Genomic DNA, 14,713 nt, shown 5'->3' with positions numbered 1-14,713 from the left:
TATTCATAATAGCTAAAAACGGGCAAGAGTCCAGCCGTCCATCAATAGGAGAATAAATAAGCAAGCATATATTTATACAGTGGAATACTGTTCATCAATACAAAGGAATGATTTGCTAATAAATGTAACAAAAAATACTGAGTAAAAGAAATCTTACACAAAGGAGTATATATAAGTTTCCATTAATATGAAATGCTAGAATAGGCAAAATTTCAGAGGGGAAAAAAAAATCATAATAATGGTTGCTTTAGGACTGATGAAATAAGGATTAACTGGTGTAAGGAGTTTGAGGGATCTGGGGGTTGATGAATGAAAAGCTATTATCACTGAACAGGTTTGCATAAGAAAAGTCCTCTCAGCATGAGACTAGCTAGAGGCTTATGGCCAAAAGAGAAGGAGGGCAAAGGAGTTCCTGAGGTGAAGGAGACTGCAGTGACTGTCTCTGGAGGTCACATGTCTAAGTGATGTTGCTTAGTAGCACACTGAGGAGTCTGGATCAGAGATAGTAGTGACTTAAAACCCCAACCTCTGTCTTATCAATGGCTATCAGATGTTCAGTGTTGTTTTGTGAAGTATACAAAGCAGGCAAGCTATAAATCATTAAGTCTGCTTGTTTTGGGTCATTTTTTTAAAAATAATTGAATGTATAAAAATGTTAGTTTATACAGCATTTAGTTCCAGCTGACATTGGAGCTAATGGATCTCAGCCTGCAATGAAGATATAAACAACTCAGGCTAATACAGAGAAGCCATCTTTATCTAATAAATATAATAACTGAAAAGGAATAAGAGGAAAATTTTTTGGAGTGATGATAATATTCTACATCTTGGTAAAGGTTTAAATCACACAAGTGAATACATTTGTCAAAACTCATGAAGTGTATACCTGAGAATTGTGCATCGCATTGCACATGACACGCATGCTAAAATACTCAGGGTGAAAATCAGTTTGTCCTGAAACACCAAAAATAGAATGGGTTAGTAGATAGTTGGATAGGTATCTGATAAAGCAAGTATAGTAAAATTTTAATAGTAGAATCTAGGTTGGGATATACATATGTTTATTATAAAATATTTTGCTTTTTGTTTAAAAAAGTTTATAATGAGATATTGAGGCCTACCAGGTTAAGATAGACTAAGCGTAACAAGAAGTACTGAGTAGAAAAAAATCTTACACAAAAGAGTATATGTAAGTTTGCATTAATGTGAAAAGACAAGCTGTTAGGAAACTATGCCATTGCATTAAAAAAAAAAATTATAGAGCTTTGTATTTCTTGACCAATTTTAAACTATAATTTCTGTAGAAACAATCCTATGTTTGATAATTTGGCTGAAGATATGTGGTGTTTGCTCTTTCACAGAGAAAGTCCTTCTGCTAGCCTGGACACATGTGCGTTTCTGTCATCGTTTGTGTGCTCCAGTCGGACTCTGCTTATCGATGGCCGGGTCGAACTCAAAAGAGGCCTGCAGAGGCAGGAGCGGCATCTTTTCCTGTTCAATGATCTGTTTGTTGTGGCCAAAATCAAGTAAGTATACTGGACACTTTCTCCTGGCTTATCATTATGAAGTTGCATTTCCACTAACAAAGATAACCTTTCTTTTCAATATCACTATAAGATTATGTGGCCTCTATTACCATAGCTAATGTCTGAAGTGAGTTTTATGTTTGTTTTGTTTTTGAAAAAATGTTCCAATTATTTACTCATTTAACAAGTGTTCATTTAAGTCCCGCTCTGTGCCATGCTGTGAAAATAAATATAGGGGATACAGTGAAGAATGTGATGGATATGGTCCCTGCTTTCCTGATACTTTCATTTATAACGTGGATGGGGGGAAATTACAAATTGTGCTTACTGCCATGAAGAAAATCAGGTAAAGTGAATTATGGGACATACGTTAGGTAGGAAGAATAAAATCAATGAAGAGTAAAAAATGACTAGCCATTCAGATATTAGGAGTGTGGGTATTCAAAGTAGAAGTAATAGCAGGTACAAAGCAGGGGGAAAGTTTGGCCCTTCGGAGTTGAAAGAAGGCCTATGTCACTGGAGCATAATAAGCAGGAAGAGAGTAATATAAATTGATATTGGAGAAATAGACAAGGATCAGTTATCAGGACCTTTGTTGGCTGCATGAATTATCTATTTCTATATAACAAATTACCCTAAAAGGTAACAGTTTATGACTACAAACTTTTTTCTCTGAGTCAAAAATCTGGGAATCGTTCAGCCAGGTGTTTCTGGCTCAAGGGCCCTAATGAGGTTACAGTAGAGCTGTTGACCAGGTTTATAGTCATCTCAGAGCTTGAATGAAGAGTCTTCAAACCTCCCAGTTCACTCATGTGGATCCTGGCCATCCTCAGTTCCACAGTGGCTCGTGGCCAGAGGCTGTGGTTCTTTTCCATGTAAGTCTATCCACAGAGCTGCTCTTAACATGGAATTGTTTCCTTTAAAGTGAAAGATCCAAGAGAATGAGGAAGAGAGTATCGAAGGAGTGTGTGTGTTCAGTTGCAGCAAGAATACTGAAGTGGGTTGCCATGCCCTCCTCCAGGGGATCTTCCCAACCCAAGGATTGAACCCACGTCTCCTACGTCTCCTGCATTGCAGGTGGATTGTTTACATTCTGAGCCATTGAGAAAGCCCTGTTGAAGGGAGAGAACACCTAAAATAGAAGCTGCAGTCCTTTCTAACCTAACTTTAAAATAGTATAACATCATTTCTAATATAGGCTATTAGCCACTCAGAATATTGGGAAGCCAGGATCTTTGGGCGTATCTTGGAGGCTGAGTACCAAAAGGCCATGATAGAGTTTACGTTTTATTCCAAGTGGTTTTAACTAGGGGAGTAGCATAATGGGGTACGTATTTTTTAAATACTCTTCTCGCTATAGTAGATAATGGATTAGAGGGTAGACAGGAGTAGAAGCAAGGAGACTGGACTGGAGGTTATTGTAATAGTCCTTATGAGAGATAATGAAGGCTTTATCTGGAGAAATGGGAGTTAAATGAAGGATGCAGACATATTTGAATATACTTTCAGTTCAGGTCAGTCGCCCACTTGTGTCCAACTATTTATGACCCCATGGACTGCAGCACGCCAGGCTTCCCTGTCCGTCACCAACTCCCAGAGCTTGCTCAAATTCATGTCCATTGAGTCTGTGATGCCATCCAACCATCTCATCTCTGTTGTCCCCTACTTCTCCTACCTTCAGTCTTTCCCAGCATTAGGGTCTTTTCTACTGAGTCAGCTCTTCAATTCAGGTGGCCAAAGTATTGGAGTTTCAGCTTCAACATCAGTCCTTCCAATGAATACTCAGGGTTGTTTTCCTTTACGATTGACTGGTTTGATCTCCTTGCAGTCCAGGGGACTCTCAAGAGTCTTCTCCAATACCACAGTTCAAAAGCATCAATTCTTTGGCACTCAGCTTTCTTTATGGTACAACTCTCACATCCATACATGACTACTGGAAAAGCCATAGCTTTGACTATACAAACCTTTGTTGGCAAAGTAATGTCTCTGCTTTTTACTATGCTGTCTAGGTTGGTCATAACTTTCCTTCAAAGGAGTAAGCGTCTTTTAATTTCATGGCTGTAGTCATCATCTGCAGTGATTTTGGAGCCCAAGAAAATAGAGTTTCTACTGTTTGCACTGTTTCCCCATCTATTTGCCATGAAGTGATGGGACCAGATGCCATGATCTTTGTTTTTTGAATGTTGAGTGTTAAGTCAACTTTTTCACTCACCTCTTTCACTTTCATTAAGAGGCTCTTTAGTTCCTCCTCACTTTCTACCATAAGGGTGGTGTCATCTGCATATCTGAGGTTATTGATATTTCTCCTGGCAATATTGATTCCAGCTTGTGCTTCATCTGGCCCAGCATTTCGCATGATGTACTCTGCATATAAGTTAAATAAGCAGGATGACAATATATAGCCTTGGCATACCCTTTTCCCAATTTGGAACCTGTCTGTTGTTTCATGTCTGGTTCTAACTTGCTTCTTGACCTGCATACAGATTTCTCAGGAGGCATGTAAGGTGGTCTGGTGTTCCCATCTCTTTAAGAATTTTCCAGTTTGTTGTGATCCACACAGTCAGAGGTTTTGGTGTAGTCAAAAAAGCAGAAGTAGATGTTTTTCTGGAATTCTCTTCCTTTTTCTATGATCCAGTGGATGTTGACAATTTGATCTCTGGTTCTTCTGCCTTTTCTAAATCCAGCTTGAATATCTGGAAGTTCTTGGTTCACGTACTATTGAAGCCTAGCTTAGAGAATTTTCAGCATTACTTTGCTAGCCTGTGAGCAGAGTGCAATTGTGCAATGCTTTGAACATTCTTTGGCTTTGCCTTTTTTGGGGATTGGAATGAAAACTTACCTTTTCCAGTCCTGTGGCCAGCCACTGCTGAGTTTTCCAAATTTGTTCGCATGTTGAGTGCTACACTTTAACAGCATCATCTTTTAGAATTCGAGATAGCTCAGCTGGAATTCCATCACCTCCACTAGCTTTGTTCATAGTGATGCTTCTTAAGGCCCACTTAACTTCACATCCAGGATGTCTGGCTCTAGGTGAGTGATCACACCATCATGATTATCTGGGTCATTAAGATCTTTTTGTATAGTTCTTCTGTGTATTCTTGCCACCTCTTCTTAATGTCTTCCTCTTCTGTTAGGTCCATACCGTTTCTGTCCTTTATTGTGCCCATGTTTATATTCAGTGTTCCCTTAATAGCTCTAAGTTTTTTTAAGAGATCTCTAGTCTTTCCCCTTCTATTGGTTTCCTATATTTCTTTGCATGGATCATTTAGGAAGACTTTCTTATCTCTCCTTGCTATTCCTTGGAACTCTGCTTTCAAATGGGTATATCTTTCCTTTTTTCCTTTGCCTTTAACTTCTCTTCTTTCCTCATATACTTTAGAGGTACCCTAAAGAATTCACTTTTACTCAACACTGTTCTAGTGCAATTAACATCCAGCCTAGAACATGAAAGCTATAACTTGCTGTGATCCCTTTCCATTGTTTATGAAACATCATAAAAGAATAGTTTGTCAAATCCAGTATCTCGTCAAAGAGATTTTTGGTCACTGGAGAAGAGTTAGCTTTTTTCTACTATCTGTACCCTCACATTTAAGTTATGCTGTGTCATAAATAAGATGTGAATGGGGAGGAGATCAAGATTGTGGATTAGATAGATGCTGAGCTCACCTACTCCCATAAACACATGCAAAGTACATCTTAATGCAAAGGAATTCTCACTGAAAACTACCTGGAGGCAAACAGAAAGACTCTTTGGCAACCAAAGCTGTGAAGAAAGATCCACAGGAGTCATAAAGGAAGGGAGGAGAAGCAATTAGGTCAGGACACACTTCCCTAGGAAGGTACAGAGAAGAGGAGGGGTAAATCATGAGCTTGCATATCCTTCCTGGGGATTAAGGAGTGTGAACCACATGCTGGGCACACCAGCCAGCTCTGGGAAGATAAGTCCCCTTTACCTGGTTTGAAAACCACTGACTGACAGGAGGGTGTAAGAGAATGAGACTCCCATCTGTGAAGAACATGGACACACTCTGGTTTATGCTCAGAACAAGGCAGAGGAAGCAGATTAAAACTACCTAGGGCTCTGACAGTAATGGATACCTCAGCATCGCCTCTAGCTCTTGTGCAAATACCAACTAGGATATAGGCTAATACTGTCAAAGCAAGTGTGCACTTGTGAGGGACAGAGCCAACTCAGACCCAGCACTGCAGTTAAATGTGGCACGGACGTTTACTGCTGGCACTCATGGAAGGCGGTGGATCAGGAGCTGTCTGCAGATCTGTCTGGCATGCTGGAGCCATCCCAGTGCATGCCCTAGTTGCACCAGCTGCCTGCTCTAAACCCCTCTTTCTGCATTCCTACTCCCCTCTGCAGTGACGGTACCATGACTAGGAGAGGGGAGAATGCATACTTAGAGGGAACAGAACAAGCTCATATCTGACCCTCAGGGTTTCTGCTCCAACACTTTGGACCTGACCCTGCCACCAGTAGGATGGTGATGGCCACTGAACATAGTAAAACCCCCAGTTCACACTTGGCTCTGGCTTTAGCCCCTCCATTTCCAACCCTACCTTTTCCCAAGGCGATAGATGCCAACACACCCAGGGGGATGATACAATCCATGCTCAGTTGAGATCCAGCTCTCCCACCAAAGCCCCTGGGAATACACAGACTTGAACAGGCTTGAACAGTGATGCTCCCACACAAGGACACATCTTCAAGACTGGGATAGGTAATTATTCACCACATTTCATAGAGACAGAAAGTTAACCAAAATGAAAAGAAAGAAGAATATGTTTCAAACAAAAGAACAAGAAAAAACTTTTTAAAAAACAACTAAAGGATAGATGAACACAGAATTTTGACAAGGAAGTGGGAAATGTAAACAATATTGGTCAGAGTTTAAGAATATAATAACTGAAATGAAAAGCAGACTAGAAGGAATTAACAACAGATTATGATACAAAAGAAGGCATTAGTGATCTTGAAAATAGACTAATGAAAATCATCCATCAAAAAGAAAAAAAAATTAAAAAATAATGACATTTAAAAGAAACTGTGGGAAAACAGCAAGCATAATAACATTTGCATCCAAGGAAGAGACAGAAAGGGGCCAAAAATGTATTTGTGGAAATTATGGCTGAAAACTTCCCAAACCTGAAAAAGGAAACAGATAACCAGGTGCAAGAAGCAGAGTCCCAAATAAGATGAAACCAAAGAGACTCACACTAAGACATGTTACATTAAAATGGCAAAAATAAGGCACCAAGAGAAAAATAAAGTGTCAAATACAAGGGGACCCCCAAAAGGCTATCACCTGATTTTTTTCTACAGAAATTTTGCAGGCCAGAACAAAGTAGAATGATATAGTTAAAGTGCTCAGAGGGAAAAACCTGCAACCTAGAATACTACCCAGCAAGATGGTCATTAAGAACTGAAGAAAAGACAAAGAACTCAGGCAAGCAAAAACCAAGAGTTCACCAATACTAACTTGACCCTGAAACATGTTAAAGAGTCTTCTCTTAGTAGAAAAGAAAGCGCCATAGTAAGATGTAACAAATTATGGAAAAGGAAATATACAACTAGTGAAGGAAAATAAACAGTAAAGGCTGTGGATCAGTGACTTAGATAGTACTAAGTCTAAAGGACAAAAATTATAAAAATCAGTTATAACTAAAATAAACAGTTAAGGTGAAAAAACTGGAAATAGAACTGCCGCATGACCCAGCAACCCCACTGCTGGGCATACACACTGAGGAAACTGGAATTGAAAGAGACACATGTATCCCAATGTTCCTTGCAGCACTGTTTACAATAGCTAGGACATGAAAGCAACCTAGATGTCCATTGACAGATGAATGGATAAAGAAGTTGTGGTACATATACACAATGGAATATTACTCAGCTATTAAAAAAAAAACACATTTGAGTCAGTTCAAATGAGGACAAGATTGGAGCTTATTATACAGAGTGAAGTAAGTCAGAAAGAGAAACACCAGTGCAGTATATTGACACATATATATGGAATTTAGAAAGATGGTAGTGACAACCCTATATGCAAGACAGCAAAAGAGACACAGATTTTGGACTATGTGGGAGAAGGTGAGGGTGGGATGATTTGAGAGCGTAAAACTGAAACATGTATATTACCATATGTAAAATAGATGACCAGTGCAAGTTCAATGCATGAAACGGGGCACTCAAAGCCCATGCTCTGGGACAAGCCAGAGGGATGGGAGGGGAAGGAGGTGGGAGGCGGGTTCAGGATGGGGGGACATATGTATACTTGTGGCTGGTTCCTGTCGATTTATGGCAAAAACCACCACAATGTTGTAAAGTAATTAGCCTCTAATTAAAATAAATAAGGTAGTTTTTTTTTTATGAACAAGGTATTTATTTTTTTTTTATTAGTTGGGTAATTTTTTAAAAAAATAAACAGTTAAGGGATAAATATGAGCTTGTAAAAGATGACATCAAAAACAAAGTGTGGGGAAAGGAGAAAAATGGAGATTTTTTTAGAGTGTGTTTACACTTAAATGACTATAGTTTAAAACAAGTAGGTACAAGTCAGCATATGAGCCCCATGGTAATCGCAAACCAAACACCTACAATAGATAAACAAACACTAAAAACAAGGAAAAAAAAAAGTAATACAAACATTCCACTGAAGAAAGTCATCAAACCACAAGGAGAAAAGCAAACAAAAGAAAAAAAGGAACAGTGAACTACAAAACAACCAGAAAACAAGTAACAAAAAGGCAGTAGGGGTACATGCCTGTCAATAATGACTTTAATTGTAATTGGAAAAAATACGTCAAAAAAGTAGACTGACTGATGGGAGTAAAAATCCAAGATCCATCTATGTGAACCTGCATGAGACTTACTTCAGAGCTAAAGACACAAACAGCCTGAAAGTTAGGGGATGGAAAGAGATATTTCATGCAAATGGGACAAAAGAAAGCTAGAGTAGCAGTACTCATATAGATAAAGTACACTTCATTTTTTTTCATTGTTCAGTGATTATTTGTTTTATTTTTTTATCATTTATTTTTATTAGTTGGAGGCTAATTACTTTACACTATTGTAGTGGTTTTTGCCATACATTGACATGAATCAGCCATGGATTTACATGTGTTCCCCATCCCGATCCCCCCTCCCGCCTTCCTCCCCATCCAGTCCCTCTGGGTCTTCCCAGTGCACCAGCCCTGAGCGTTTGTCTCATTTATCCAACCTGGGCTGGTGATCTGTTTCACCCTTGATAGTATACTTGTTTCAATGCTATTCTCTCAGATCATCCCACCCTCACCTTCTCCCACAGAGTCCCAAAATCTGTTCTGTACATCTGTGTCTCTTTTTCTGTTTTGCATATAGGGTTATCATTACCATCTTTTTAAATTCCATATATATGCGTTAGTATACTGTATTGGTGTTTATCTTTCTGGCTTACTTCACTCTGTATAATGGGCTCTAGTTTCATCCATCTCATTAGAACTGATTCAGATGTGTTCTTTTTAATGACTGAGTAATATTCCATGGTGTATATGTACCACAGCTTCCTCATCCATTTGTCTGCTGATGGGCATCTAGGTTGCTTTCATGTCCTGGCTATTATAAACGGTGCTGTGATGAACATTGGGGTGCATGTGTCTCTTTCAGATCTGGTTTCCTTGGTGTGTATGCCCAGGAGTGGGATTGCTGGGTCATATGGCAGTTCTATTTCCAGTTTTTTAAGGAATCTCCACACTGTTCTCCATAGTGGCTGTACTAGTTTGCATTCCCACCAACAGTGTAAGAGGGTTCCCTTTTCTCCACACCCTCTCCAGCATTTATTGCTTGTAGACTTTTGGATAGCAGCCATTGTGACTGGCGTGTAATGGTACCTCATTGTGGTTTTGATTTGCATTTCTCTGATAATGAGTGATGTTGAGCATCTTTTCATGTGTTATCAGAGATATACACATGAAAAGATAAAGCACACTTTAAAACAAAGCTATTTACCCAAAGACAAAGACAGGCATTATTTTATAATAAAGGGATCAATACAAGAAGAGGGTATTATACTGATTGACATACATGGACCCAATACAGGGGTCAAGCAACTATTAAATATATATCAAGCAACTATTAAAAGACATAAGACAACTATTAATAGACACAAACTGACAATACTACAGTAACAGGTGGAGATCTTAACAGTCCGCTTAGCTCAATGGATAGATCGTTCAGACAAAATTATTAAGGCAACAGTGGTCTTAAATGGTATAATATACCAGATGGGTTTAATAGATAGCTACAACAGACGCAAAAATCCCTGCAGATGGTGATCGCAGCCATGAAATTAAAAGATGCTTGCTCCTTGGAAGAAAAACTGTGACAAACCTAGATAGCATATTAAAACTTGAGACATTCCTTTGCCGACAAAGGTCCATACAGTCAAAGTCATGGTTTTTCCAGTAGTCATGTGTTGATGTGAGAGTTGGACCATAAAGAAGGTTGAGTGCCAAAGAATTGATGCTTTTGAACTGTGGTGTTGGAGAAGACTCTTGAGAGTCCCTTGGACTGCAAGGAGATCAAACCAGTCAGTCCCAAAGGAAATCAGTCTTGAATATTCATTGGAAGGACTGATGCTAAAGCTGAAGTACCAATACTTTGGCCACTTAGTGCAAAAAGCCAGCTCATTAGAGAAGACCCTGATGCTGGGAGGGATTGCGGGCAGGAGGAAAAGGGGACGACAGAGGATGGCATCACCAACTCGATGGACATGAGTTTGAGCAAGCTCCAGGAGGTGGTGATGGACAGGGAGGCCTGGCATGCTGCAGTCCATGGGGTCGCAAAGAGTCAGACAGGACTGAGTGAGTAAACAGCAATAGCACACTCCAATCAGAACACCAGTTCTTATAATGTACACGTAAAACATTCTCTAGGATAGTTCACATTCTGGGCCAAAATACAAGCGTCAACAAATGTAACAGGAGATAAGTTATATCAACCATCTTCCAATCACAACTATATGAAACTTGACATCAATTACAAAAAGAAAAATGGGGAAATCACAGACATATGGAGAGTAAATGATGTGCTACAGAAAACCAATGGGCTGATGAAGAAATCAAAGAAGAAATCAGGAAGTATCTTGTGACAAATAAAAATGGAAACAGAATGCTTCAGAATTTATGATATGCAGCAGAGTAGTTGTATGTAACTTCCCTGTAGCTCAAATGCTAAAGAAACTGCCTGCGACACAGGAGTCCAGGGTCTGATCCCTGGTTTGGCAAGTTCCTCTGGAGAAGGAGATGGCAATCCACTCCAGTATTCTTGCCTGGAGAATCCCATGGACAGAGAAGCCTGACGGGCCACAGTCCGTGGGGTCGCAAAGAGTTGGACACAACTGAGTGACTAACACACAGAGTTGTCTGGGAAGTTTACATCAGTACAGGCCTTCCTCAGGAAGCAAGTAAAATCTCAAATAAACAAGCTAACCTGCCATCTGAAGGAATTAGATAAAAGAAGAGTAAGCAAAGCCTAAAGTCAGGAGAAGGAAGGAAATAATAAATATCAGAGAGGAAATAAATAGAGACCAAAAAGTAATAGAAAAAGACCAGTGATTTTTTTGAAAAGATAAAATTGATAAACTGCTAGCTGGACTCATCAGGCAGAAAGGGGACAGGACCCAAATAAGAAATGAAAGAGGAGAAATACCAGCCAGAGCCACAGAGATACCAAAAAAAAAAGAATTCTGTGGATAGTTGTATGCCAACAAATTAGACAGCATAGAAAAAATAGGCAAATGTTGAAAAACATATAACCTGCTAACACTTTATCAAGAGAAAACAGACAATTTGAACAGACTGATTACTAGTACTGAAATTGGTTTTATAATTTTAAAAAACCTACTAGCAAACAGTCCAGGATCAGATGACTTCACAGGGAAATTCCACCAAACATATAAATAAGAGCTAAATTACAATGAATAAATTTATTTTTAAAAATAAATAAATAAGAGCTAATTCCTGTCTTCCTGAGTCTGCCAAACTCATTCTCACCATTACCTTGATGCCAGACTAGACTGAGACACTAAAAAAAATAAAAGAAAATTAAAGATTAATATCTTTGATTAATATACATGCAAAAATCCTTAATAAAATATTAGGAAGCTGAGTTAAACAGTACAAAGAAAAGATCTTAGATTGTGATCAAGTGGTGTTTATTCCAGAGATGCAAAGATGGTTCAAAAATGGGCAAGTAAATCATTGCAATACACCACATTAACAAAGTATGGAAATCACATGATCACCTCAGTAGATACAGAAGAAACATTTGACAAAATTCAGCATCCATTTATGATATAAAAAAATTCATCAAATTTTCCCCCATATCTGGAGAGAACACATCTCAACATAATAAATACTATTTATGACAAACCCACACCTAAGACCATATATACTCTGAAAAGCTGAAAGCTTTTTCTTTAAAATCAGGAACAGGACAAAGATGCCCACTCTAACCACTTCTATTTAACATAGTATTAGAAGTCCTAGCCAGACAATTATAAAAGAAATAAAAGGGACCCATGTAGGAAAGGAAGAAGTAAAATTACCACTATTTGCAGATGACATGACACTATGTATCAGGTCAGTTCCTATAGTCTCTCAGTCTGTCCCACTCTTTGCCACCCCATGGACTGCAGCATGCCAGGCTTCCCTGTCCATCACCAACTCTGGGAACTTACTCAAATACTGTATATAGAAAACCCTGTATATACTATGTATAAAAAACCCTCAAGTCTTCATCAGAGAGCTATTAGAACTAGTAAATTAACAGTAAATTTTAATATACAATATTAATATACAGAAACCTGCTACTTTTCTATACACTAATACAAAACTATCAGAAAGGGAAAACAATCCAGTCTAAAATTGCATCCAAAAAAATAAAGCCAAGTAATAAACTTAATCGTGCAGGTGAAAGACCTCAATTCTGAAAACTAAGAATATTGATGAAGGAAATTGAAGATGATACCCCCCAAAAAATGGAAAGATGTCCTGTGTTTATCAATTGGAAGATTTAACGTTGTTAAAATGTCTATAATGCTCAAAACAGTCTACAGATTTAATGTAGTCCCTATCAAAATATTCATGACAGTTTTAACAGAACCAAGCGAATAATCCTAAAACTGATATGGAATGTCAAGAGATAACATAGCCAAAGCCATCTTGAGAAGACAGAACGTGGTAGGGGTATCATGCTACCTGTCAGACTAAACTTCAAAATAGTACAATACTGTTGCGATTACTCTGTTACTCTGTATATATACAGTGAGGAAAAGTGTTACTAGGAAAACTGGAGAGCAGGATATAAAAGAATGAAATCAGAACATTCCCTCACAACATATATAAAAACAAACTCAAAATGGAATAAAAACCTTAATGTAAGACTGGAAACCATAAAAACCTATTTTTAAAAATCTATAAAAAACAATTTAAAAAAAGAAAATTCGCAGAACACTCTTCAACATAAATCATAGCAGTATTTTTTTTTTAACTCTCTCCTCAGGCAAAAGAAACAAAAGCAAAGAAATAAACAAGTGGGACCTAATTAAACTTAAAAACTTTTGCACAGCAAAGGAAACCATTGACAGAATACAAAGATAATCTACTGAACAGAAGAAAATATTTGCAAATGGTATAACTGACGGGTTAATATTCAGATGAGGTAAACAATTCAACATCAGAAAAACAAACAACCCAATTATAAAATTGGAAGATTAACTGAATAAGAAAAAAATTCAAAAAAAAAAAAAGTTCAAAAAGAATTCCAAAAAAAGACATTGTCCCAAATAAAACTTACAGATAGCCAATAGGCACTCGATATCACTAATTATTAGGGAAATGCAAATTAAAACCATGATGAGGTAGCACCCCACATCTGTCAGAATAGCTGTCATCAGCAAGAACACAAGTAACAAATGCTGCAGAGGATATGGAGAAAAGGGAACCCTTGTACACTATTGGTAAGAGTAAACTGGTGCTGACAATGTGGGAAGATTCCTCAAAAAACTAGGACTTGAACTTCCATATGATCTAGTAAGTGCGAAAAAGAATATGTGGTATGTATATACTGTGGGATGCTACTCAGCCATAAAAAAGAATGAAATTTTGTCATTTGCAATAACATGGATGGACTTGGAGGGTGTTATGGTTAATGAAATAAATTAGATAAAGCAGGACAACTACTGTGTGTTATCACTTACATGTGGAATCTAAAAAGTAAAATGTGTAACAAAGCAGAAACAGACTCAAAGATACAGAGAACTGATGGTTACCAATGAGGAGAGGAAGTCAGGAAGGGAATGACAGGGTTGGTGGTTAAGAGGTACCAACCACTATTTAAGAAATAAATAAGCTACAAGGATATATAGCACAGAGATTATTGTCAATGTTTTATAATAATTTAGAATAAATATAGTCTATAAAAATGTTGAATCACTATTCTGTACCCATGAAACTAGTTTAATATTGTAAGTCAGCTATAGTTCAATTAAAGAATAAGGCATAGGCTTGACTAAATATTAATACTGCTTTTGCAAGCACTATATTTAATCTGAGCAGTATTGATAATAGTGGAGATCTCCAACATTTATTGGAAGCCTGTTAAGTATTTTTCTAGAAAAATTTACTCATATAACTGTTTTGTTGTATAGATAGTATTTTTCCCATTTACAGAAGATGTTTCTTAAAGAAATTAAGTGACTTTCCCAAGTTAACAAAATTAGTAATTAGTTGAGCCCACATTTGAACGTAGGTCTATCATATATCAAGCTCCATGCATTTAATCAATGTGAATCGATCAAAATTTAATCCATGCTGTCTCTATAACTTACCTCTTTTTTTATGGATGTTATACAAGATTCCTCAACCGGTTAGTGTTTTGTTGTTTTGTTTTTTGAATCAGTCTTTCTCTTGTGGTGAGTAAAAGGATCTAACTAATTACTCATCTAACTAATTAAGAAATGGTATAGAATGTTTAATGAACTATTGATCTTTTAAAACCATAGGCAAAGATAATAAATGCAAAGCTGTTTCTGAATGTGATTCCCTTAGGAAAAATTTATTGTGGTAGAAATATTTAACATTGAGATCTACCTTCCAAACAAATTAATGGTACAATGCAGTATTGTTCATGGACACGG

General features: G+C 37.7%; 1 protein-coding gene across 1 annotated transcript in view; it reads left to right on the top strand.

Moving 5' to 3' along the window:
* The window catches only part of ARHGAP20 (Rho GTPase activating protein 20), a 193,197-nt gene that overhangs the window by 105,831 nt on the left and 72,653 nt on the right, over positions 1-14,713 (top strand). Inside the window, exon 3 of the mRNA XM_061144425.1 lies at positions 1,362-1,526. Within this exon, the coding sequence (XP_061000408.1) occupies positions 1,362-1,526 (165 nt within the window). The remainder of the gene's footprint in view (positions 1-1,361; positions 1,527-14,713) is intronic.

The sequence above is a fragment of the Dama dama genome, chromosome 1 (assembly GCF_033118175.1).
Source record: "Dama dama isolate Ldn47 chromosome 1, ASM3311817v1, whole genome shotgun sequence".
NCBI classification, from domain to species: domain Eukaryota; kingdom Metazoa; phylum Chordata; class Mammalia; order Artiodactyla; family Cervidae; genus Dama; species Dama dama.
This window is presented reverse-complemented; position numbering and strand designations above follow the sequence as displayed.